This window comes from Schistocerca americana, chromosome 1 (genome assembly GCF_021461395.2).
Source record: "Schistocerca americana isolate TAMUIC-IGC-003095 chromosome 1, iqSchAmer2.1, whole genome shotgun sequence".
Classification (NCBI taxonomy): Eukaryota; Metazoa; Arthropoda; class Insecta; order Orthoptera; family Acrididae; genus Schistocerca; species Schistocerca americana.
Window position 1 is genome coordinate 698,809,800 of NC_060119.1, and position 27,305 is coordinate 698,837,104.

At 37.1% G+C, this 27,305-nt stretch overlaps 1 protein-coding gene across 2 annotated transcripts in view; it reads left to right on the top strand.

The window, feature by feature from the left end:
- Positions 1 to 27,305, top strand: part of LOC124544887 (choline transporter-like protein 4) — a 253,893-nt gene that overhangs the window by 210,281 nt on the left and 16,307 nt on the right. For both annotated transcript variants that reach the window (XM_047123619.1, XM_047123626.1), the window contains exon 10: positions 7,564 to 7,855. In XM_047123619.1, coding sequence (XP_046979575.1) covers positions 7,564 to 7,855 — 292 coding nt within the window. The remainder of the gene's footprint in view (positions 1 to 7,563; positions 7,856 to 27,305) is intronic.

A 27,305-nucleotide genomic window follows, 5' to 3' on the forward strand; every position in this document is an offset into this window, starting at 1 on the left:
AGCTGTAACATACCACAGAACTGTTGAAATGCCTAAACAAATCTGTGAGAAGGTTATTAGGTGTGGGTCATATTTAATAAAAATGATATTTGCTTCTTTTATTCCACAAAGTCAAACATAATCATATTTTGGGGGAACTCACAAACACAAGTTCAAGTTTTCCATGTCCAGAAGCTTGTAGTACAGATTATTTGTAGCATACAAGAAAGACTGTCTTGCAGAAGACTATTCAAAGAACAGAATATACTAACTACTGCTTCTGAGTATATTGCAAGTTTTTATAAGTAATATCTTTCTTCTATTATCCAACAATTCCCTTCATGAAATCATCAGCAGTAATTAAAACAATCTACATAAAGACTCAAAGTCACTCACCTTTATTGAGAAAGATGTTCCATTGTTTTTAGTAACTTTCCAGCAACCATGAAAAGTTTCTTTACTAATAAACTATAGCTTACGACAGACAGATAGTATTCACTACTGAACCATATCTTCCACTCTATTGATGAAATTTGGGAGGACCAACTGATGAATAGAATAGAATAGAATATTTTTGTTAGCCTTTCAGTATTTTTCATACAATTGGCTTCATCATAGTTTACAGAGAGTTTTAGTTTCAGTATGATATTCAAATAGTTGCAGAATGGGGAGAAAAGGAACTACAGACCTTTTCTTCAGCATTATGTAAAACAATGTTTTATACAATAATTAAATACACACATAAGAAAAGAATCACAGAAAATAACTAGCTTATATAATATTAAAACATTTCCTTCATAACTTAGGTAAAACATATATTTTGATGATTAGTTTCTAAAAATTTTCAGTTGTATAGAATTCCTTGTTTTTTAGCCAGGTTTGCAATGTATTCTTATATTTATTTAGTGGTACTGCACGAGCTGAGCATGGTAACTTATTGAAAAATTTGATGCTTAAGTACTTATAGTTATTATGGACTACAGCAAGTCTTGTGGAAGGCAAGTCCAGCAGGTGACTGTTTCTTGTACTGTGTGCATACACATCACATCTCATGTTCAATTTTTTCAGATTTTCTCTGGCGTATATTAAACAGTTATATATGTACATGCTTGGCACTGTCATTACGCCAAGAGATTTGAAATAATTTCTGCAGGACTCTCTGGGTGCTAACCCTTCCATGCACCTGATTGCTTTCTTCTGCCATCTGAAAATACATTCAGCCCCTGGGGAGTTACCCCAAAGCAATATTCCGTATTGCAGTTGGGAATGAAAAAAAGCATAGTATGAGTGGAGTAGCAATTGCTTGCTCATACTGTTTCTTGATTTATACAATAAGAAAAGTACTCGTGCTAGTTTACTACATAGATAATTGGTGTGTCCTTCCCATGAGAGGTTTTGGTCTATGATTAGTCCAAGTAATTTCACTGTTTTGTTTTCATTTTTAGTTACTTTGAGATTAAATATTATTGCTTCTGTTTTTGTTTTATTTATGCACAGCTGGTTAGCCTGACACCAGTAATTAGCCATTTGCATCATTTCTCTATTTTTGTCCAGTACACTCTGTAAGTTCTCTCCTGTACTTATTAATGTCATATCGTCAGCATATAGTGTGTTCTTACACGGTATGTAATTTGAGAAGTCATTAACATAGACAATGAACAGAAAAGGTCCAAGAACAGACCCTTGGGGTATTCCTCTTTCTATAGGGAGTATTTCTGACCTCTGCTTATTTGCATATACAAGTTGTAAACTATTGTTTAGATAAGATTTGAATAGATAGAGTGTATCATCTTCAATACCATAATATTTTAACTTTTTGATGAGTATATCATGTGTCACCAAGTCAAATGCTTTACTTAGGTCAATAAGTGTTCCAGACATTGATACCCTTTTTTCATACCCTTCATAAACATTGCTCAGCAAAGCTTCTACTGCTTTTACAGTTGACAGGTGTGACCTGAAGCCAAACTGTTGTTCATTTAAAATTTTGTTGGTTTCAAAATACCGTATATCTGCTTATGCACACACTTTTCTACTATCTTGGATATGGTTGGTACTATTTGTAATTATTTGGGAGGTTTCTTTCGCCTTTTTTTATACACAGGCAATGTAACTGTGATTTAAGACAGTCAGGGAATATTTCTTCACCCAGTACTCTGTTTGATAGTGAGAGAAGTGGCATTTTAATTTCTTTTGCTATACATTTTATGATGAGATAACTGAGTCCATAATAGTCTTCTGTTTTGGAATTACTTAATTTGTTTATTGACTTATGAATATCATTTAATGTGATTCGGGTCCAAGTGAACTTCTCACTTCTTGTCTGTTTTGCACAAGTGAGCAATGCTTCTGCATCAGAGGCAGAATTGATGGGTGGAGTGGTGACACTATTTACAAAACATTCATTGAGAATATTGGAGTCAATAGGGATACTCCTTTCTTTATTGGTATTATTAATTTCCCTTTTAATGACAGTCCAGGTAGCTTTACATTTATTTTTAGAATTTAAAATATATTCATCATTTGCACAGCACTTAGCATTTTTTATTTCTAATCTGTAAAGGTTTCTCATTTTAGTGTAATTTTCCTTGTCCCTATCACTGTTATGAGATTTGTCTTTCATAATCATCAGTAGTATTCTGAGTTTGTTAAGTTGTGGGGTGTACCACTTGTTAGTATTTTGTTGCTTATGAGTAATACTACTCTGGTACCTTTTGGTTACCAAGGGGCATGTCATTTCTACTATATGCTTGATCTCTGTCAGGAAAATGGAAAAACATTTATTAATTGTTTTCTTGTTATCCATTACATGAGTCCAATCCATTTCTTTTAACTGGTTTATCATTTTGTTTTCATTGGATTCACCTAGAATTCTATATGTCACTTCTCTCTCTGTAGAACTGAAGGCTGACTTTTCTGTTTGAAGCCATAGCCCTGCGTGAACTGATATTCCTAGTTCTATTACATCACAGTGTATGGAGTCTCTTTGTACATTGCTAATTATGTTACCAAGGCATGCGTTCAGTCTAGTGGGTTTTTCATCGATACAGTAATAGTTTAATGACTTCAGAGTGTTAATCACATGAATTACATTTTTTCTCTTTGCCCTTACATCTATGTTAATATTACCTACAGTTACAATTCTATGCTGTTTATATTTTGACAACAGCAATATTAAAGTATTAATTTTTTCTATAAATACTATCTCATCAGAGCCTGGGATTCGATAGATTGAGACAGTTACGGTTTTCTCTTCGTGCATTACCACACCAGCTACTTCTATTGTAGCTTCAAGGCATATTCTACTAAGGTCTATAACTGAGTAGTGCAATTCAAGGTTACTTTTGACATATATTGAGACCCCACCATGTGTAATACTTTTTCTGCAGTAGCTTGTAACTAACAAATATCCAAGAGGAACACACAAGTCTATTTCAGTGTCTTTCATCCAGTGTTCATTGATGCATAGAACAGTGCAGTAGATTTTATTGAGCCAGTATTGTAATTCATTGATTTTACACGTAAGAGATTGTACATTTATATGAAGGAGGAGGAAACTGTCACTGCTACATAATGGCATTCTACTTTCACAGAACCTTCTGTCTTCATTTATTTTCGCTACATGATCTGGGGTTGCACAATTATCTGAATGAATTAGACTGCTGCAGTTTCCACTTAGTGTGGTTTCTAACTTTCCTTCATCTGTAATGTCGTTTTCTCTAAAAACGGAGGTGTACAGTCATGCTCTGTGGGACTGTCTTTTAAGACAAAGCTGCTGCGTGCTCGTATTTCATTTACAACTTTGTTTATCTCCTGACACAAAAATGCATACGTTACTAAGTATATCACATGACAAGAATGCTATGTAATGCCTGATGTTGGCACTGTGAGCAAGCCTTATAAAGTGGCAGTGTTTAGCTACAGTAGCATAAAAATTATCCTGCATATTTCAGTATGTGTAGGGAAGATTGTTGTATTTTGGTACACTTTTCAAACTTCCACCTCTGCCACCTCTAGTCTTTAACAGAAGTTTGACATATTTTCTTATTCTGTGTTGAAATAATAGCATTCACTTTATGTATGCTGCAGTCTTTTTCTGAAATTACAAAAATTACTCCAGAAAATTAAGGCTTTTCCAAATGTTAAAAACTGTCCCAAGGTACAAAATGGTCATATACCTAGAAACAAATATTCTATATAAATTTAAAAGTTTTTCAGTCAAGAAAATCTTACAAATACTATATTTAATAGTCTTTGTTACATTATTACTCTGCTACACATCAATAATGAGTAAGTGAAATCAAGTTAAGAAGAAATATTATCAAAAACCAGCTACAAGTTAAAAACATTCTTAAACAGAAGCCACTGGAAGCTATTGGCAACTAACATGAAGCTCCATTTTTGAGACAAGGTAAATTGTGTGAGACATAAAGAAACTCAGTGTGTACAAAAGGAATTCCAGCAAAAGAATATGGATTTATTATGCAATAAACTAAGTATTGTGAGTTGGCTGATAGAGTTCTGTGAACTACGGCAAATTCTTAATTTTTGTAAAGGCATTTAATGAATCTTTTCCCCCTAGATCTTGTCAAAAGAAAGTAAACAATGAAGTTAACTGGATTACACCTGGAATAAAAAGTTCAGTGCCAGATATAGAGAGCTTACATAATGAATTAAAATCAATCAGAAATCCTCATTTTGTTATGTATGTCAAAATGATATAAAGCTGTATCCACGCAAGTTGTAGCAACAGCTAAAAGAGTGTCAAATAATATATTTATCCTGAAACATAGAAATAAGACAAAAGCAGTGTGGTCAGATGTTCAGTCAGAATTAGGAGCCAAAATTAAAAGTCAAGAGATTCTGAAAATTAAATTTGAAAATTGTATTATAATAATCCCTGTTCAGGTGTCAAATTGCTTCAATTCATTCTTCTTATATGTAGCAATATAAGATGTATTTATGGAAGCCTATCAAGATACGATATATTTCATAAGCTTGGGGAAAAAAACAGAATACAGCTTTGAAAGGGCTTGGAAAAATCACCCAAAGGGATGTCAAAAATGAAATATTGTCTTTCAAAAAGAAAACATCGCCTGACCAAGATGAAATACCAACTTCTGTAATCAAGAGTGTGTATAGTATCATTTGACAACTACTGTCAGTTGCTATAACCCAATCCTTTGAGCAGGGATGTTTTCCAAACCTATTTAAATATGCAAAGATAAAAGCAGTATTCTAAAAGGGATTAACAGAAGCTATGGGGAACTACCATACCCTCTCTTCTACCGGTCTCCTCTTAAATGTTTGGAAAGACTACAACAAATCAAGTTCAAACATTTCTAATTACAGATGACATAATTTTTAAAAACCAGTTTTGATTCCAACAGGGAAAAAGCACTGTAAATGCCATCAATGAGTTTACTAAAACAATATGCTCCACATTAGATAAGGGTAAAAAGTCACAGGAATATTCTGTGACCTGACAAAAGTCTTTGACTCAGTTGACGATTCCCTATTTCTCCACAAATTACAGCTGTATGGAATCAGGGACACTGCTTTACAGTGTTTCAACTCTTATTTAACAGACAGGAAACAAAGAGTAATTGTAACTTCAAATTCAAAAAATTACTCCTCAAACTGGAATCACTTCCCTTTCTACATAAATGAGCTACCACTTGTTATTAATGTTCATTCAGTTTTATTTGCTGAAAATAATTCAGTTCTAATTGAAAAGAATCCCAGAAAGTGTAAAAATACTCTAAAGAAACTTGAATCTTAGTTCCAGCCAAATGGACTAAAACTAAATGCAACTAACAAAATGCAATTTGAAATGAAATCATTAAAACAGATTACAATAAAGGTAACTTGTAATGATCAGATATCATCGAAGCAAATCATGTAAGGTTCATAGGCCTAAATCTTGATAAAAATCTTGATTGGAGAGTATGCATTGATTACTGACAGCATAGTATTTGCAGTGTGTATTTTGGCTGGTGCCAGAAAAATATAGACACAAGAAAGGTAGTCTATCACTGCTACTTTGAGCCAATTATTTGTCGTGGCATAATCTTCTGGGAAAATTCAACAACTGTCACAAGACTCCTTGTATTACAAAAGAAAATAATTAGGAACATGTGAGTTGCCAAACAACTGCAGATAACTGTTAAAAGATTTGAAAATACCATCTACTCCCTCAGCCATAACTACAGCACTTGCCACAGAGAGAATTTTAAACTCCTGACTAATCTCTTAAAATTCTAAGCCCAGACACCAGGGTATTTGGGGTTTAAGAGTTACAATAAAATAAAAGATAGTAACATATTTAATGTGGAGCTTGGTTCACTGAAAATATTGCTCTTTATTCTCCTGGTGGGAAAGTGTTGTTATTCTACTGAAGAATTCATTGAGGACAGTTTCACAGTTTGAACAAGGTAAATTATACATTTTATTTTTGCATACTAGATGCTGTACTATGCATTTGTGTAGCAGGAACTCAGAATGTATATAAAATGATGTAAACTACCACATTTCTCTTAAAAAATGTTTCTTATTTTAAATCATGACATGCCTCCTGTACATCAAATCGAATGATTTGAAAATTGTATGCTGCAAATGATCTTCACACCTTCAAGTTTCTTCTCACTATGGGTCTGCAGAATGAACAGTGTGTCTAATCTACATATCAGCAGAATGAACAGTGTGTCTAATCTACATATCAGCAGAGAGATGTCTGCCCCCGGTCAGCGCGACAGAATGTCAATTGTAAGGGACCGGGTTCAATTCCCAACTGGGTCGGAGATTTTCTCCACTCAGGGACTGGGTGTTGTGTTGTCCTAATCATCATCATTTCATCCCCACCGTGCAAGTCGCCGAAGTGGCGTCAAATCGAAATACTTCACCCAGCAAACAGTCTACCCAACGGGAGGCCCTAGTCCCACAACATTTACATTTTAGCAGAGAGATCATGGCAAGATACCATACAATGCAACAGAGAACAAATGATACAATTCACTGCCTGTGTTGCATAAAAGGAATTCACCTATATTGCCCAGTATGCCACTTCACATTTCAATTCATTTTCTGCTGTGGATTTCTGTCAACAGCTAACTTCTGTATATATCCATCAATTTTATGAAAAGAATAGTTGCTACTCACAATATAGCAGAGATGCTGAGTCGCTGATAGGCACAACAAAAAGACTGTCAGAATGTGGGCTTTCGGCCAACAAGGCCTTCCTAAAAAATAGACAACATACACACTCATGCAAATGCAACTCGCATACACATGACCTCATGTCTATTTTTGATGAATTTATTTCAGATTTACATTGCTTTGCTTTTAATGGTATGGTATAGTGGATTCACCATTTCAATTATTTGTCTTGATGTTTTATACCCTGTATTTCATTCTTGTGTACTTCTTATTTAAATAATGAGACATATTTAACTTCTATTTGACTCTCATTGTACATAATGATGCTTTTCTTTTAAGGAGCTTGACATTATCATAACAAACTTAAAGTTAACTGTTAATATTTGCATGTGAAAGCTTTTATAAATTTGCAACTTATTATTTTTCCAGCTATCATCTTGGGACAGTGGCTTTTGGTTCACTCATATTAGCTATATGCAAGTTTATCAGACTTGTGTTGGAGTATATCAATGCAAAATTACAAAAATATGACAATATCTTTATAAAAGCAGTTATGTGCTGTCTGCGTTGCTTTTTCTGGTGCCTTGAAAAATTTATAAAATTTATAAATAAAAATGCATACATTATGTGTGCTATACATGGAAAGAATTTCTGCAAGTCTGCCAGAACTGCGTTCAACCTGATAATGAGGAATATCCTAAGAACAGTAGTGCTTGACAAGGTAAAAAGCCCTCTGTAGAAGTGCTTTCATTATTTTACAAGTTGTAGTCACCAGAAGTTATTTTTATTGTACTAGTATTAGTAGAATTAACATCTCTATTTATCCAAAAATTTAAGCTGAGTAGTGAATAAGAAACAGACTGAGTGGCTGTTAAAGTAAAAATCCAAATATCCAAGGTTTAATTCACAGTTGGCCGTGGGATTTTTTTTTTTTTTTTTTCTGTTTTCTAAATAAACCTTTATTTTGAATGTAGATGATGTCTGATATAGGTAATAAAGAAGCTCATATATTTTGCTTCTCTCATTTCATAATGTCGTTGTTTGGGTAACAACAAGCCAGTCTAATTTTTTCCAAATCCAAAAGCATGTGATACAAATTATTTTTAATAATGTCCTGCAGAGGCCTGTTCAAGGAGCTAAGAATACTTACTACTGCTCGCCAGTATATTTGTTCCTTAATGAAATTTGTCATAAGTAAAGTGTCTCTTTTCCAGGCAACCAACCCAGTTTATGGAATCAATACTAGGAATAAGAATAACCTATATAAAGATTTAAAGTCATTTACTTTGGTCCAGAAACATATCCACTAGTTAGAAATACAGAATTTCAATAACTTGCCAGCAGCCATAAAGAAACTTGTCTACTAATAAAGTACAAATTAAAGAAACCCAAAGAATCTATTAATGAGCCACTTCTTCCACTCCAGTGAATTTCTGTTGATGTAGAAGACACCTATGGTCTCTAAATGTGACTCCCTGTAGAAATTAAAATTAATGTAATTAGAAATAATAGTACCTAAAGTAATATCTTTGTACTGTTCTAAATATTTTGCCATAGAGGTAATACTTCACATGTATAGTGCACTTCTAGCTCAAAAATGCTAATAGCCACTATAAACTTATCGTGTTAGAACTTCTATACAGCTTTCTGGGATTCAATTAGTCACCACATATAGCTTGAGTATATTTTTTAAAAAGTAGCCCATTATCTAGTTTCCATCCTCAAATTTCTTGGCTCAATTACAGAAGTGTCTCGTACTACAATGACAATTACAGTGCAGGGCAGAGTCGACCCCATTTCAGGTTGAGGTGGTCAGGCGTAGACTTGTCAGGATGGCTAGTTTGACCCCCTCACCCTAGGTGTGTGGGTTCTCTAATGAGAACAGGTCCAAATCCAACATACTCTTGTTAGAACTAGTTGATTTATTCCTTAGGTTCAGCAATATCAGAGATCCAATGACCGTGTCAGCAGGTGTAAGATGGGCATCAAACCCATGGTCCACAGCTGCAGAGTACTGTCACGATCCTGACCACAGCTCGTAAACAGTGCAGTGTGGCTGAGAGTGGAGTGTGCTTGCACAGCAGGTACTCAGCACAGCTGACACTGAGTCAATGCTGGCCACATAGCCCAGTCTTAACAGCCTAGTGGCGATCACATGAGGTTGTCAGCCAACTAGCAGCAGCTTGCAGTTAGGACAGTGTCATCTAGGAAGCAAATTCTGGTCCCTGATATTTGGCTGGCTGCACATGATGACAGTAGATGTCCAGCAGTCCAGTGACTAGAAGGGTCTTAGTTTGATCCTCGCCCCACTGGAGCTGATGCTGGTCTGTACTGTGGGTGATCTCATGGGCTGATAGATGATGATGATGACTGCATCAGTGGGACAATAATGGCACTTCTCCAGGCCACACAGTAGAAGCATGACCCACAGTGATTGCTGATTTGTTGCCTCTTATGTGTAAGGATCAATTGTATTGACATGCAGATGCCCTAGGCTCCATATATCTCCCAAGATGAAACACAACAGATGCATTCTCGATTTTTGTAATGCTGCTGGTTGCTGGCCAAGTGGTCATACTAGTGTACTGATACTGGCCATGATGACTAATTGCTGTGACATCTGGTTATTGAAATTCACATGCTCAGGGGAGCTGTGGCAGCCATTGTCACTACATTCATTCCCTCTTTGAAGAACTCAGACCCAAATTCCATGCTGCTGCCAAGCTTATAATTGTCTGGATGATGACTGTTTAATTCCCACAATGTACTACAACAGTATTTTTCATTATCAGTGTATGTCCTTGCCACTGCAGAAAAGCATGTTCACATGGTAGTTGCATCATGTATTTGCGTTCACCCCATTTGCACTGTTCAGTCTTATGTTCAGCAATGACATTGTCACATTGACCCTGTTTGGTCTGTTCAGATTATTGTTCACCAACGACATTGTCACAAAGTTCATGCTTGATTCCACTTTTTAAATGATCCACTTACTGCTTGGTACAGCACTTACCTATATTGCCCCATAGAGTCTCAAGATAAAGTTAGTTTATAAAGCATTGTCAGTCTGTTTAATCCACTCATCCATTTTGCAGTAGTGTTAGCACCAACTTGCAGGGATATGGTTTGGGATTCTGGGAGGTTTTTTTACAATTGTGAAATTTCTGCACTATAATACTCCCGTTTCTTCTATATGAAATTACAGAAGCTGTACACATAAACTTTAAAACTGTATTTACCTTCATCAACAATCTCTAACCATCAATGTATTTGTCTTATTCCCCGAATTATATATCATCTTATTAACTGATTACATCTTATCATGACATCATAAAATCCATTGACAGGTTGTGCAAAATTATACCAATGTGCTACAATGTAGTGGCCTATAGCCTTTTGATTTACCCTAGTAGTAATCATAACTAAATTGACTACATTAATTTTATGTATATAAATTGAACTGTTTAAATATATTTAAATTTAATAATTAATAGTTTAATGTTGAGAATAATGAGAAGAAAAGTAAGTTAGTATTGGTAGGGATCGAATCCGGGTCTATTTACCAATCTATTTTATTGCCTTTCTTAGTGGGCCCACTTGCTCACAGTGGAGTCATTACAGCAGTGCTTTAAAAATCCTCCATACTCTATGCTTGTGCAATATGCTTCATGCCATCAGTAATCTGTGGAAAATAATTGACTTGAAATTAAATATTTGTTCGGAACATCAACTGGCCTACCTAAAACCATCTTGATATTTACCTAAATCAGCCTCCAGTGTTGTTTTTACTCTGTTTAGTTCAATCTTGGAAAATATTTTTATGCAACTGGTTGAAAATAAATTCCTCTGTTTTCCTTAACATCTTGTTTATTGTCTTTCTTGTGGAGTGGATGTAGCAGGGTCATCTTCCACTCACCAGAGAGAGGGTTTTTTTTTCAGATTTTCTCAAAGATTAATTTTAACTCAGTTTTCATTTTTAGTAGAGACCCTTTCAAAAGTTCTGCTGTAATAGTCTCTCTTCCAGCTTTATAAGCTTTTAATAACTTTAGCAATTCATTTGGTGGATGGGGGTCAATCTGCTTCTAGATTTTCATGGGTGTTTTAATATTTGAGGTTTTGGACTGGTTCTGGACAATGAAGAAGCTGATCAAAATATTTTGCAAGTATTTTGAAATTTTTAGAGTTACTTAAGCCAGATCACTGAGCCTCGGCTGATGCCCCTCTGTTGTTGGGTTTACACTTGAAATACATCTACGTAACTCTTTAAATCTCACTTTCTCCTCCAAACATTAACTGAAAAATGGGTCTCTTTAGCACATCATGTACAGAAAAACTTTCATACTAAATTTCCTTGTATGCTCACCTGTTTTACCATCATCTAGCTTATAGTCTTTTGACTAAAAAGGGTAATAATTGTGACTAAATTGACTATATCATTTTTATGTATAGAAACTGAACTGTTATGTTTAAATTTTATAATGAATAGTTTAGCATTGTGCGTGTGGTGGGAATGAAACCTGGGTCCACAAATTACAATTCTGTACTTTATATCACTCAACCAAAGCAGAGTCACACAGTTGGGGCTTTAAAAATCACTCATACTTTATGCTTGCACAGTACACTCCACACAATTTCAAAGAAAATTACTTAGAAAATTACTTTTCTGGTGCTGTGAGCAATGTAGCACTCATATTGCTGGAAGGGATGATGTTACATCAAAGCATACACAGTAGAAGACACTTCCCAGAGTTGATCATAGCATGGATAACTTTTATTTCAGCACTCAACACTGGTTTCTAGTTCTTGTGGAGACAGTACTACAAAACACATTTTTGTCCATTTTATTTTCTTATTAGCATGCATTCGAAGAAAAATGGCAATTTTAGTGCAAGTTACAGCTCACATTTGAAGACAAGTGGCACAATTTTAGTGCTATTTCTGTCTCGCATTTGAAGTGAAATGACATAATTTTAGTGCAATATTTGCAGTGTACTGTAGCATGTTAGCACATGATAACTGCCTACCACTGGTAAAATTTGTTACTTAAAGTAAAAGGACATGAATTCAGCCAGAAAGACATAAAAATAAACTATTTACAAGAAGTGTCCATGATATAAATACTACAGTTTTGCAGTATTGATTATAACACTTGGAGAACTATCACCCAAATCTCACATTACATCTCTTCCCAGAGAGGGAGTCAGTGTACTGTGGTCCATAAGATCTGGGATATCACTGATGAATTTGATTAGCTACATACACTTTACCAGATTCAACCCATCGTACCTTATTTTGACCCCATTTCACAACAAGCCATAGACACTCTTGCAGCTCCAACCTGTGCTACCTTATTTCAGCTCCTATTACACAACTACCACTTTCTCATCATAACATATTTTTTTTCCTTTAAACTTACCAAGTTCTTCTGTTATGACTGTCTTGATCTGTTGCCCATAATTCCCTTCTCTGGATCTGGGATTTACCTCAGGCAGATTCTTTTCATCATGCCAGCTGAAATTAAGAGACCAAGTGCATCAGAGCAGTGGTGTCATGGGATTAACACATCATGCATTCATCACCATACTGCACTGTTTTTAATCAGATGTTACATGATGAAAACACAAAAATTCTTACCGTAAGACACTGTTCCAAATGTGCAGTACCTACTGAAGCACTGGTCTATTTTTATTCCTTCAGCACTGTATCATGGCTTTCACGTACCTAAATAGAGAAAAGAATCACAGACAGAAACAGAAGGACTGTGGTGCATAAATGGAAAAGGGGAAATGAAATCTGGATGAAACTCAGTTACTCTGTGGACATCAGCCAACATATATACTAGAGCACATCTCTGGAGGATTATTACATTTATAGCTTGCATGACAACACCTACACTCATCTACTATTTACACTTGCCTACTACCTCCCCAACATGCACAATCCTTCATTCCTGACATATTGCATATGTTGTATTTCTACACAGAAAAGAAAAATCTGGAATGTAGAACATATGGCACCCATCATGAAGGCTTTGAATACGTTGGTAGAACTTCCACCATTCCTGCTTTTGCCACAAAATGCAGCAGCATCGACAGTGCAGGGTAGTGTCAGCCTCACTGTAGGATGGATTGGATTTGACTTAATGGGTGCTTAATGGTGAGTTATCAGTGTTCACTGTAGTATGGGGCTAACAAGGCTACTATTGCTATTATCACAAAACTGCAGTCACTACTCAGTAAATGTTCACATACATTTTCCGTAATAAAAAATACTACCTGCTTACAACCTATACATTAAACTGTTCTCACAATACCCACCAGATTTGCTCTTTTGTGGATGATGTGGCATGGTGAGTGGCATGCTGCATCTAGTGGATGCATTGAAGCAAACAGCACTCATTAATGAGTTGTCCAGTATGCATGCAGCCCTTGGTAATTTCCAAGAATGATTGTCTATCCAAATGATATATATCGAACGTGTGATACTAAATCAATCATGCGACTCTGGTGGCAGGCATTATAAGTCTGTTTACGGTGGTCACTACTGCAATGACAAAAGAAGATTGTTACAAAAATACTTGTGATTGCAAAGGAGATGACTTACCTTACTCGTCGTTGGTGTTGTCGTCATGTGGAAGTCCATGTGATGTGCATGTTATGGGAAGCATTCCCTTTTTGCTGTAACCTGGGTAAACTCTGCCAATATCACACAAAAATATGAGTAGAGTGTCACATGTGTTAACTTTTCCTTTCAAACGCAAGTTGTGGAAATAGAGGTACTGAAACAAGTATAGTTCGTCTCTTTGTCATGGATGCCCTTCTCTTTTAATGGAAGACTTCACAGATTTCCATAGCCACACGATGTTCTGTGTTTGTGCACACTGTGGTCATCCGAAGACAAGAACTCCACAGAGTGGTTGACAAACTCGTGGTCGAATCCTTCTGCTTTGAGTGTCTTGTAGGACTGAAACCCGTCTGTAATGAGTTTACTAAAGTGACCTTGTCTTTGGACAATATTCTGTCAACGAAGCACTTCCGGGACTCTCGTTCAATTCCACCAAATACCCAGATACGATCGATTTCACTCTTTGAAGGTCATCCTCTCTGGTTCTTCCTTCTTGCTATGTGAGATTCATTCACTTCCGCAACTTTACTCAGTCCACCAATTGGTACACTGTCATTCGTCACTACCACGTAACACACTTCTCTGCAAAACCCGAGATAGTCGCACACGGTATTAACAGATGAGTCAATTTCCGATTCTGTTGCTTGCAAGGTGTAGTCTTGAATCCTGCAAGATAGAAGAATTACACTGGTCTGTATGAACAATTTGGAAGAGTCAAACCATGTATTCTTCCTGATACTCATTTGTTTTCCACACACTCTGCAATGAAATTGTAACAGTATGTCAGCATCGAAACTCTTCTTACAAAGTTTTACACACTTCGCATCAACACACTCTACACTGTCCCTCATTTCCTCATCCAGTAGTACTCCATATTTGTGAAAAAAACTCAAACAATTTTCTATGCAGGGAAAGTGTGGAATTAGATTTTTCCATGTGAGAGAATCTGCCAAAGGAATGTCAAGAACACCAGACATCCCACTCACTACAGACATAAATTGTCTTGGTTTCCTTTGCAACTCACAAATAATTCGCGGAAATATGTAATTTAGAGCAACTGAGGGAATGACAGAAAACAGATAAAAATGACGGTCACAAATAATTGATCATAACACCCGCCACCAGAGCCACATTATCAATTTATGATCGCACGCTTGATATGTATCGTTTGGAACCTGCGGCTTTGATAGGCAATCATTCTTGGAAATTACCCAGCCCTTTTCCAGCAAACATAAATCACCTCATTTTTGGATGCTCAGCTGCTACTATTGCTCATGCTGTCAGGCCTGTCTGCTAATTGGTTGTAACCTAGACAAACTTTTTAGTGGAGAATTATCTACCTCTCTTCTGTGACTTGTGTTAGCTCTTTTTGTTCCCTGTAGCTCTGTTTGCTGCTATTGTTGGTTTCAAATTTTTCTGACTATTTATTCTTGGTGTAGTCTTATTGTCTCCATGCATTTCTCATTCTTAATAATATTCAAATTAAATTAATATTTTCTGTAGTGTTTTCTGTAGTGCTTGCAATTAGTTTCTTTATTTAGTCATGATCCAGCAGTCTCTCATTTATAGGAATTGTATAATGTTTACCATTTGGCTTTCATCCCCACTATTGTTAACTTCTTATTGTGATTTGCTTGTTCTCATACAAATACCTGTTCATTCCATTCACTGGCCTCCTTGTGAATACAGTAAACTTTCGTTTATATGTTTTTCAACGGACTACAGAAAAAAATGTAATAGTGTGAAAAATGTATATATGAAATACAGTATCATACTATCAAATTAATTGGTAAACACAAATGATAAATCCAGTAATTAAAAAGGTTCATTCTACAAAACGTTATATAGGCTTAGTAGGCACCGTACTTAACAAAGTTATAAAGAAAAATGTAAACCTCTAGACAGAAGAAAACATCATTTTGAAGAAAAGTCCATAATTTTTGCATGTTTTTTCTTTGACGCAGCAATAGCATACACTGTACCTTCAAAATGGGATAACTCAGTCACTATTTTGTCAGAAACATTGCGGCGCATCACAAATTGTTTAAATATTTCTAACGCATTTACTGCATAATTAAACATCACGGAGGAATGCTGAAGCTCTTCTGTATCATCCTCATCGTCAGTTTCTTCCTTGTCCAGGTCCCGTGATGCACATTGAACTATGTCAGCGATAATCATGGGTTCTGTAGTGATGAGGTTTACATCAATGTTCACGTAATCCTCAAATAATGTGTGCTCTTAAAGTCGATTCCATTCTTCATCATTAGGTGGAATATCATCAGTATGATCATTTCCACCATGATCATGGACTTCATTTCCAAATCCAGCTTTACAGAAACAGTTCCGAATAGTATCGTCTGAAACTTTGTGCCATGAGGCTGCAATGTAGTGCATTGACTATTAGAAGAAACAAATTCATTAATAATTTCTTAAAGTGTTCTTTGGCCCTGGCAGCACGACATGAAATAAATGGCAAGTAAAAATCTTACTTGTAAAATGTTTATTTTCATTTCTTCCATTTTTTCAATGTTTACACACTTGATGGGATGCTGCAGGAGCATTTTTCAATAATGTAACTTGAAATTATATATTACTCCAAGGTCAAGTGGCTGGAACTCACTCATGCAGTTCGCTGGAAAGAATTCCCCAGTCACATTTCTCAAATAGGAAGTAAGGGGAGGATGTGCTGCACATACCTGACTACGAACAATAAAACCTTCTGGCCTGCTGCACCTGTTTTTGCATCGACACTGCGAAGGCAGCTCTTGAAAACTTTTGTCTTAATCCATGATTTCTTGTTACTAGTGTATTTTGTGGGAAACGTGACAATGTTCTTAAAACCAAGGGGGCTTGGCAAAATTTGCTATGGGAGCTGCAAGTTGAGGATGTAAAGTTGCATAATAATCCCTTTGGGAATGGATGAGAGTACATTTCATTATGTGCTCAAGAAATTGGCTCCTCATATTATGAAACTGAACACTCTCCTCAGAAATTATACAACCACAAAAGACAGACTTGCTGTAATACTGCGATTTCTAGCTACTCTAGTTTACGGTAGCGGTATAGTGCTCTAATGCTGCAGTACACATTGACTAAAATAATACCAGAAATGTTTGAAGCTATTTATAACGCACTGAAGGAAGAATATGTGAAGGTAAATAAATTTAATATATACTGCAGTCATAAACTGATTTTATTTCCACAGAAGTTGTAGATTTTCTCCTTTGTATTCTTGGGGGTATATCCTGGCCATACTTCGCAGCTAATAGCATCCACAATTTTTTTATAGCTCTCACTTTTTATTCTGTTTTTGTATTCAGGATGTCGTAACATACACAGTGCTTCATCTGCCTTGAATTTTCCATCAATTTCGTTATATATGCGACGCACCATGTAAATTTGGGAGTCATATTGATAAACATTGTGTGTCAGACAGCTGGAGCAATGCTAGTGCTCCAAGCTGCTGATTTATCCATGCAGTAAACATAAGGTGAAAACTTTCTTTGATCAAATCTAAGGTGAGGCACTAGATTTGATCAAAGAAAATTTGACCAATGCCTAACTTTGACAAAGTTCCCTATCACACTGTCAAATTTTATTATAGTCTTACCAATCCACTTCCAGGCAACCCACTCTGAAACATGCATCATAACTTGTGCACACTGGATATTTTGCCATAAGTGAGAAAAACTTATAAGTGAAAAACTTATAAATGAAGTTTTAGTGTAACCTCTTTATCTAAAATCTAATGCCAGCTTCTCTTTTCAGTGGTTAAAGAATCATTTTTCAGTTATCTTAATTACCCTTTTCTCTTGTTTCTTTCTTTTCATGAACAACAACCACGTCTGCTGCTTATACCTGTGTGATATGTTCCTCCAAAATCTTCTGCATGGTCACCACTTATGAGTGTAGTGTTTTCAGGACATGTTCATTTCCTCTTTATACTAATTAATAATGCATTCTCCTTATCTTCTGATTTTAGTTGTCAGAGCCTTTCTATACATGGATCCTTAACAGCCAGATGCTAGTCTGCTGCTTTATTAACACAAGGCTTGTCGCCTGTCTTTTGGTGGCAAGTTATAATCACATTCTGACTCCCCCCCTCCCAGTGCTTCTAAAATGTATTATCAATATACAATATCAATATCAGTTATCTAATCAAAATAACTAAATACTTATTAATTACTATTTTTGTTGTAAAATACCTATGCATCCAACAATATTGTGAAAATGACAGATTGTTACTCACCATAAAGCTGACATGTTGAGCTTTCAGTGAGAGCCTTCTGTGGAAAAGAAAACATACATACATTCACACAAGCAAGCTTTTCTTACACACACATGACCACCATTCTGGCAGCTATGGCCAGAATATTGTATTTATACAGATCTCTCTTGCATTCTGGCTGTTGCATATAGAGATAGTGGTCATATGTGCACGAGGTGTGTTTGCTTGTGTGAATGTATTTGTGTTTTCTCCTCTGAAGAAGGCATTGGCTGATAGCTCAATATGTAACTCTTTTCATTGTGCCTGTCTGCAACTCAATGTGTCATTTTTACAGTGAGAAGTGATCTATACATTTCATAATATTGTTGTCATTCCAACCTGCACTTTCTGCTATATGATTATACCTATAAATTCTGGAGATTTTGACAAGCTCTAACACTTATGATACATTTTATTATATCCCATTCTGTACAATAAAACTATGACATCCTTTGGAACATTATCAAATTAGTATCTCACAGCTGTCTAAGGGAACTCGCTCAGCTTTGTGTTTACTCACTTCATAACAGAATGAAGCCAAGCATGGCTGTGACACGATAAGAGTCACACAGAACCCACATTAGTGACTTCATTGTCTGCTCCTGTTTTTTACAGATCACTCTGAATATTGTTTTTTACATTTTTTCCAAGATTGTCAGCTCCTCCCCCCCCCCCCCCCCCCCAAAGCAATCAGTACCTGATCTTCACAAAAATTCTTACACATTTGGCTCAAGTTTCCTGGAAATTTGTGGTAAGGACTATGGGACCAAACTGCGGAGATAATCGGTCCCTAGGCTTACGCACTACTTAATCCAACTCTTAAACTAACTTATGCTAAGGACAACACACACACCCATGCCCGAGGGAGGACTCGAACCTCCAATGGGGGGAGGGGGAACCACACGAACCGTGACAAGATGCCTAAGACCACACAGCTACCCCGCATGGCCAAGTTTTCTGCTCCATGGCTGAGAGGTAACATATGGTTTCCTGAAACTTGTGATCTGCTACCCCAAAACAAACTTTTTTCTTCCCAACAATGCAGGAAAATAGATTTCTACTTACTGTAAAGGTAATATGCTAAGTTGCAGACAGGCACAATTAAAAGACACAAATAAGCTTTCAGCCACAGCCTTTGTTGGAAAAAGAGAAACACAAACAAGGAAGCAAACCTCACGCACATGACTGCCAATCAGTTTTAATTAATATTTTCAGTTACAAATATTTACATTTGTGAATATTTGTGAGTGAAGATACTGTTTAGTATTCTTTCTTACTATTCAGTACAGTTGTGTCTGGAATTATGAATGATGGATAAAATAAAAATATTTTTCCCTTTAGCTACTGGACTCTGCCTTGCACATAATTGGTGCCTCGTAGCAAAACTGTTCTTTGCCACTTGTGTTTATCTATTTATCTTTAGAATTCCTAGTGGTGATCTGCTCCAAATCCACTACATGTTTGATAGGTTCTTCCTTCTGTACTACTAATCAGATCTAGTGTCCGCCCCCGGTAGCTGAGTGGTCAGCGCGACAGACTGTCAATCCTAAGGGCCCGGGTTCGATTCTTGGCTGGGTCGGAGATTTTCTCCGCTCTGGGACTGGGTGTTGTGTTGTTCTAATCATCATCATTTCATCCCCATCAACGCGCAAGTCGCCGAAGTGGCGTCATATTGAAAGACTTGCACCAGGCGAGCAGTCTACCCGATGGGAGGCCCTCGGCATATGACATTTCATTTCATTTCATCAGATCTATTTTCCTTCAACAAGTAAGAAAATTAACAAAAATTTGTGAACATTGAAATGCCAAAGATAACACATTATTCAAATTGTCTTCATAGTACAGCTTAGATACATGACAATAAACAAATGATTAGGACTGCAAAATTGAGAATGATCTCTGCCACTGAGCAGCATGTTGTTATGTCCATATGTGCTGTGATCAGAGCCTTTAAGTGGTGTTGCAGGGAAACAAAGGAGGTTGAATACATTCCAGAGGAATCATATATCACACAGTTTTCAAGCAGCACTATAAAACAAGGGTAGTTGCTCGAAGACTGAGACAGAAAATTGTTGACCAACCACTTTCCAGACATTTTTGACGTGTAACATAACAAGTGAAAGTGCAGACCATGGAAGAAGTAGTAATGGTACTTTTTGTTCCTCTCAATACATGTGTGGCTGTTGTCCTCCTAAATCATGGTATGTGAAATTTGCTGAAGGAGAGGTAGTATCCATATCCTAAAAGTTCCTTGATGCAATGGTTGCTGGTTCAGTGGCTCTCTGTACGTAGCATTGGATAGCACATGTTTTATCAGTGACACCCCAATTCATCACACTTTCTGGTTTTCTGTGATGCTGGCCAATGATACTGGATGTCGTATTGCAGTCACCCAGTGAAGGGCCTTGCTGTAGCACTTTTTGCTTGCTATTGTGGGTTCACTTTAAGTACAGCACTTGGACAAAAATATGGGAACACCATGAGAAATGCACACGTGAATGTAAATCCAGATGCTAGCCAAGTCTGCATATTATGCTGTTGTATTTGACCATGAATGGTACTTGTGCAATAGCTTAAATATGTTGCAAGTGTCAGTTGCTGTAGAACAGCGTTCTTTGCAGTTGAGTGCTTTATGTCAGAACTAAGTGAACTTGAATATGGACAGATTGTTGGTACTCATATGGTGGGTGCTTCTGTAACCAAGGTAGCTGAAGTATTTGGTGTTTCAAGACGCACTGTATCGAAGATTTGTTCCACATATAGAGAGAGAAGAAAAACATCATCCACTAAGTCACAACATGGAAGAAAGTATGTGTTGAGTGTTCATGGTAGAAGGTCGTTGGTAGGATTGTGACAAAAAATAAGAGGATTACAGCTGCAAATGTCACTGTAGAACTGAATATCACACTCACAAACCATAACAGCACCAAAAAGAAATGAAGGAGGCTCCATAAGCAGAGAATTGTAGGGTGAATTGGAATTCCAGGACCATTCATCAGTGATGCATATGCCCTTAACAGGAAAACATGGCGCCAAACCCATAAAACTTGGCCTATGGAGCAATGGAAGAAAGTTATTTGGCCAAATGAGTCCTTTTTCACACTGTATCCAGCTTATGATCGAGTTTACATCCCAAGAGTTAAACATGGTGGCCATTTGGTGATGATTTGAGCAGCCATATCATGGTATTCCATGCGTATTGTGGTTACTCTGCAAGGTCTCTTTAGTACCAAGGCTGATCAGATCCACGCCATGGTACAAAGCTTATTTCCTCAATAGTTATGATGTGGTCCAAGAGAAGATCCCCATTCACACGGCTCACATCAGCCAGGGTTGGTTTTGTGATCAAAAGGATGAATTGTCACATCTTTCCTGGATATCATTGACACCAAATCACTACATTATTGAGCTTTTGTGGTCTACTTTGGAGAAGAAAGTGTGTAATCACTATCCAGCTCCATCATCGTTACCCAAACGTGCCACTATTTTGCAGGAACAATGGTATATGATTCCCCTGAAAACCATACAGGACCTATATTTATCCATTCAAAAATGACTGGAAGATGTTTTGAATATCAACAGGTTTCCTAAACCATATTAGACATGATAAGGTATTATCTTTCTGGTGTTTTTGTCCAACTCCTGCACAAGCCAGGCTGTGCTAATTTCATCTACTTCGAACTTGTTGGGAATGGTCTTTTCAACAGCCACAGTGGGAATAAACTATAGGGAAACTCCACCTTATCATATTTTCCTTAGAACTGCTAATGACTGCATGCAGCATTTTCAGTAACTTCCATATGAGCCATGCTTGGTTGAGTCCTAGTGGTAAGGATTCTGTTAATGAAACAAAATTGAGGTATCCCCCCGCCCTCCCACAGTGCTACTCAAAACTCAGCATGTAGTCTAAAATTATTCCCAAACCCTGTGGTGTATGACAGTGCTCTGGGTTGATGCCTTTCTGTTTTATCCATGCTGAGCCTTCAAAAAATCTGTAGATATTATTGATTTAAGAAAAGTTGAGAGAGGATGCACTCACCATTTTTTTTTTAAATCTTTATTTTTTTGCTATAGCCAGTTTTGGGCTATTTTTAAATGACTAGGTTTGTTTTAGCATAGTGTCAGTCATCATCAGCAAATCATCTGCTCCTATACTGCACAAGAATATTTAAGTTGTGAGCACAAATGAAGTGGCGACCACAACTTAAATACTCTAGGGTTCCTCACACAAGTGTTTTATAAGCATTCACGTTCGCAAACTGACTACATTTTTGGAGTATCTTACCAATGAAATGTATTCTATCACGTGCTCTATGTATAATTTAGGCTACTTGATCATTCTTATTCATATCCCCACAAATTGCTACACTCATTTATTTGTATGAGATTACTGAGTCCAGTTGTGACTCACTGGTACTGTAGTCCTAGGTTGCTACAGTTTTGCATTTTGTGCAGTGAAGAATTTTACATTTCTGAACATTTAAAGCAACTTACCAGTTTTCACACATTTTAAATTTATATAAAATCTGACTGGACCTTTTTGCAACTTTCTCTATAGCACTTTATTATAAACAATTGCATCATCTGCAAAAAATCTAAGGTGAGATGACTTCAAAAATCTGAAATAATTATCGTTATGTCAGCTTTAAAATTTCTGTTTACTGACTTATCCATCCAGGATCACCTGATAGTGATATATGAGATCTGTTCAAAAATTTCAGAACTTTGTCCACAGAATTTTTCCACACTTACCTTTTACTTATTGTGCATGGTCTCCTTCAAAATATTTTCCTCCACAACTGATACACCACTCCCACTGCCATTGTCATTTCCATAAGCAGTCTTCATACACCTCTTGCTGGATTGCACAAAGCTCTGTCTGCAAATTTTCTTTTATCTTATCTGTCATTGCAAATCTTTGTCCTTTCAATGGGGTTTTCAACTTTGGAAATAAAAAAAAAGCCCACAGGGGTCAAGTCTAGAGAGTACGGAGGATGCGGCAGCACAGTGATTTCATTTTTTCTGCTATAGTCACGCAACAACAGGGACAAATATGTGGCTGTATTATCATTACGGACAAGCCACGAGTTGTTTCACAACATTTCAGGCCATTTCCTTCCCACATTTTCTTGCAGGTGTCACAACATGTCCCAATAGTACCACTGATTAACATACTGTCCCTCTGGCACGAATTCGTGATGAAGTAGTCCTTCTAAGTCAAAGGAAACTTTCAGCATGGCTTTGATATTTGTCCTGATCTGATGAGCCTTTTTTAATTTTGGAGAACTTTTCCTGACCCTTTGTGAAGTCTGAACCTTGGTCTCCACATCATAACCACAGACCCACATCTCATCACCAGTTATGATACTCTTAAAGAATATCTCATTCTCATTTGCATGATCCAAAAGCTCTTCACAGATTGTGAGGTGAAGGTCATTGTATTTCTGACTCATGAGCCATGGAATGAACTTGGTGGCAACATGGTGCATTCCAAGATGCTGTGTTAGAATTTCATGACATGATCCAACTGAAATATTACATTCTCTGCAATCTGTCACACAGTCAGTCTTCAATTGGTGCACACAATTTAGTTGATGTTCCTGACATGAATGTCGTCAGTAGATGTTGAAGGGCATGGTGAACAAGGGTCATCTTTAACTTCTGCCCAGCTATTTTTAAGCTGTGTGAACCATTTGTAACACCAAGTACATCTTAGGCTTCCTGCATCATTTCATGTGTCTCTATAAAGGTTTTCTTGAGTTTCGTGCAAAATTGAATGCAGATGCATTGCTCCTCTAACTCTGCCATTCCAAAATTTGCAAACTATGTAACATAACATTCTACTCAATACAGCACTGAACAGTTACTAACAGACATACAACAATGAAACTTGTGGCAATTTCACATTAAACACAGGCGTGTGCAGGAATGCCAACCACGTTTGTTTCCAACACACCAGTGGTGTAAAACTTATGAATGTTCCAGAAATTTTTGAACAGGCCTCATATGATTTGACATCATAATACAATGAAAATATATACCCCAAATATATAGACACATATAACATAACTGTAATGGTGTTTATAAGATGACAGGACAGATGGCTGGCTGTGTTCATGCTGAAGGAACGATCAGAACATTTCTTTAAATAAATTGGAAAAATTGCCAAAAAACCAAAATGAGGATAGTGTGAATATGATGTCAATACCTTAAAAACTATGCTGCCCTATTCACCTGATCCCTCTTGCACACAATAATTTGTAGTACAAAAAAAATTATACTGCTTCCTCACATCTTCCAAAGATTTTGCTAAACCTAATTGCAAATTTGGTAATGATCACAAACAACCACCACTTCCAACAAGCACTAGGCAACTTACAGTGGTGCACTGCAGTCCTCTGGGTTAGAGCCAAGTCTAGGGTCTAAACCAAAGCTCAGACAGTTCTATGACAATGCTGGTTGCAAATTTTTCCAACACTGTCAGATGGAGAACTGTAAGGCTCCCCTGAATACATCTGGAGTGCACTACACAAAGAATTTTATTACTCAGCTAGCAGAGTGTGTGTGGCATGCACATAGTGTTTTCTTAAGATTAGAGGAACCCCTCCTAAGGGCCAATGATGAAATGCCTGCTGAAATCAAATGCAGATCAGCCACATTACTCTTAGATGAGAACTTTCAGCCTTGCAGACCAGAAAAATAAAATGTTAATGTGTCGTTAGTAAACTGCAGTATCATCTGTGGTGAGATCTCAGAGATAGTCTCAGTTATTAAATGTAGTAATACCCTAATACCCACATAGTACCGTCTCAGTTATTAAAGGTAGTAATACCCACATAGTACCAGTATTAGGAACAGTAAGTTGGCTGAAACCAGCAGTGATCAACAGCAAAATACTAAATTCAGATTGTAAGTTGTATTGCAAGGATGGCCTGGGTGCCAGTCATGGTGTCATACATTTATTGTTATAATGAACTCTATAGTGTCTGGCGACTTTATTACAGAATTTCAAATGTGAAGTAGTCTTGGTAAATGTAAGCATCAAATTTGGGCAAAACATGGCAGTCAGGTGCATTTATAGACCATGGGCATTAGGGGCAGTACTGAGAGAGGACTTCAGAGACAGCTTGAAGAATATCAAGAGTAAGTGTCCTGATCATGCAATTGTAACGAGGAGAGACTTCAACTTGCCAGCTTGCTTTAGAATGGGACAGCCATGCAATTGAAACTGGTGTCAGAGAAAGAGATATGAGTTAATGTTCTGAATGTCTTGTCTAAAACTTACTTCAGGCAGTTAAGAGAAGAATTTACCTGTTGAGTGCAATGTCCCAGCCGTCCCTATTGATAGACCCAAACTTTTTGAATCAATTAATGTCATGGGGAGAATCAATGCTAATAAGGCTGTGAAAGCATCACTTACTATGGTTGTTATAAGAAATGTTTAAAAAGGAAAGAAAATACTTTTGGTTAGAACAAGTTACAGAATACAAATTGCTGAATATCTAAGCAGTCAACATCAAAGGTTCAAGATGTGGAGCACAAACGTGTAAAACTCAAAAGCCTTGTATAAAATGCCATGGATAAGTATGTGCTGAGCATAGTTTTGAAGGATGGAAAGACCGATCATGGTACAATAGCCATGTTAGAAAGTTTCTGTCATAGTAAACGGAGCTTAGCTTCATCTCTGATTTAAGCCAAATCCTAGCTCAGTAGATGATCAAAAGCTGAATGAAGCCAAAATGAATATGAGGAGTGTGTGGCATGAAGCATTCACTGAATTTGAAAGTAAAAGGAGGAATGGTTGCAGTAAATGAGCTTAAAAATGATTTATTTAGAGAGTCGGGATGAATTTTGCACCTAGGGAGATACAACATAGTTGGATTACCAAAACAAAACTAGCAATGTATTACAGGGTAGTTACAATTAAGCTTCCATTATGTTAGACAGTGTAGATGGAAAACTATTTACCATATTGATACTAAACTTTATAGGAATGATGTTCAGAACGTGCGCTGCAGGAATTGCATTGTTGGGAGTATTAGTGTCGTGACTTGCTGTTGGGTGCCAGTACTGGTAAGGCAATGTAGGGTTGAAATGCAAGCATCAATATGTATTACATGTTGCACTTTGTATTTATAAAAAAAAGAAAAATATCTGACAAGTTTTGTCACCATCCAACAAGTTTTGTGTGGGCCGTAGTGCTCCAGTCAGTCCATTTAGCCAAGACCAGTGGACCCCATCATGCAGCTCACATGCTATGCAGCTGAGGCAGCGGGTTCCATTGCCCACGCAGCACCATGTGGAGGTGGGGCCTTGTGGAGAACTTTTGTCCTCTTTCTTTGTGTAAATGATGGCTGTATTACACTTATAAAAAACTATTATGTATCATACTGGAAATAGCAAACTATAAAAGAATTTTTTATTTAAGAAGAGCAGTAAAAAGGGATAGGTTAGATTGAGTAGTAGAGGTCCCTTTTCACCTGCATTGACCAGGGACTAGGTCTCGGAATTTGATCTCGAGCTCGACACCCCTGTTCAGTGCCTCCCAAGGTTACTTAACTAAGATATGTTGATATGATAGTCTACTTAATTCTAGGTTAGTGTTTTACAGGTTTACCATGATACCTGGTACAATAACTGGCCACATAAAGTCATAGGTTCTACATCATGTCTGTATACTGTATGATAAAGGATTACAAACAGCTGCTACTCACAGTAAGGATGATAAGTTTAGTTGCCGGCAGGCACATCAAAACGTTAGTTACACATTAAGAGTTTGGGCAAAGCCTCTATCAGAAAAGAAAAAACACACACACATTCACACAAGCAAGCACATCTCAGACACACATGACCGCTATCTCTGCTTGCTCAGGCCAGAGTGAAACTGAAACATCTCGAATGGGAGCAACAATCCATAGTGGAGAGGGGAAGGGGGGATGGATAGCAGGGTATAGGTGGGGGAAGAGGAAACAGAGCTGCTTGGTGAAACATGATGAGACCAGAAGTGGCAGACAAGGATGCCTGGTACAGCATTGGGAGGGCTATGGGGAAGGGAGAGAGAGAGAAAAAAAGGGGAGTGGAAATGAGAGGAGAAGAGAAATGGAAAAGATCGGAGGGTGCATTGGCAGAGAGAAATGCACAGTGATGGTGAGGGGATAGTTGGTTGGTTGGTTTTGGGGGAAGAGACCAAACAGCGAGGTCATCGGTCTCATCGGATTAGGGAAGGATGGAGAAGGAAGTCGGCCGTGCCCTTTCAAAGGAACCATCCCGGCATTTG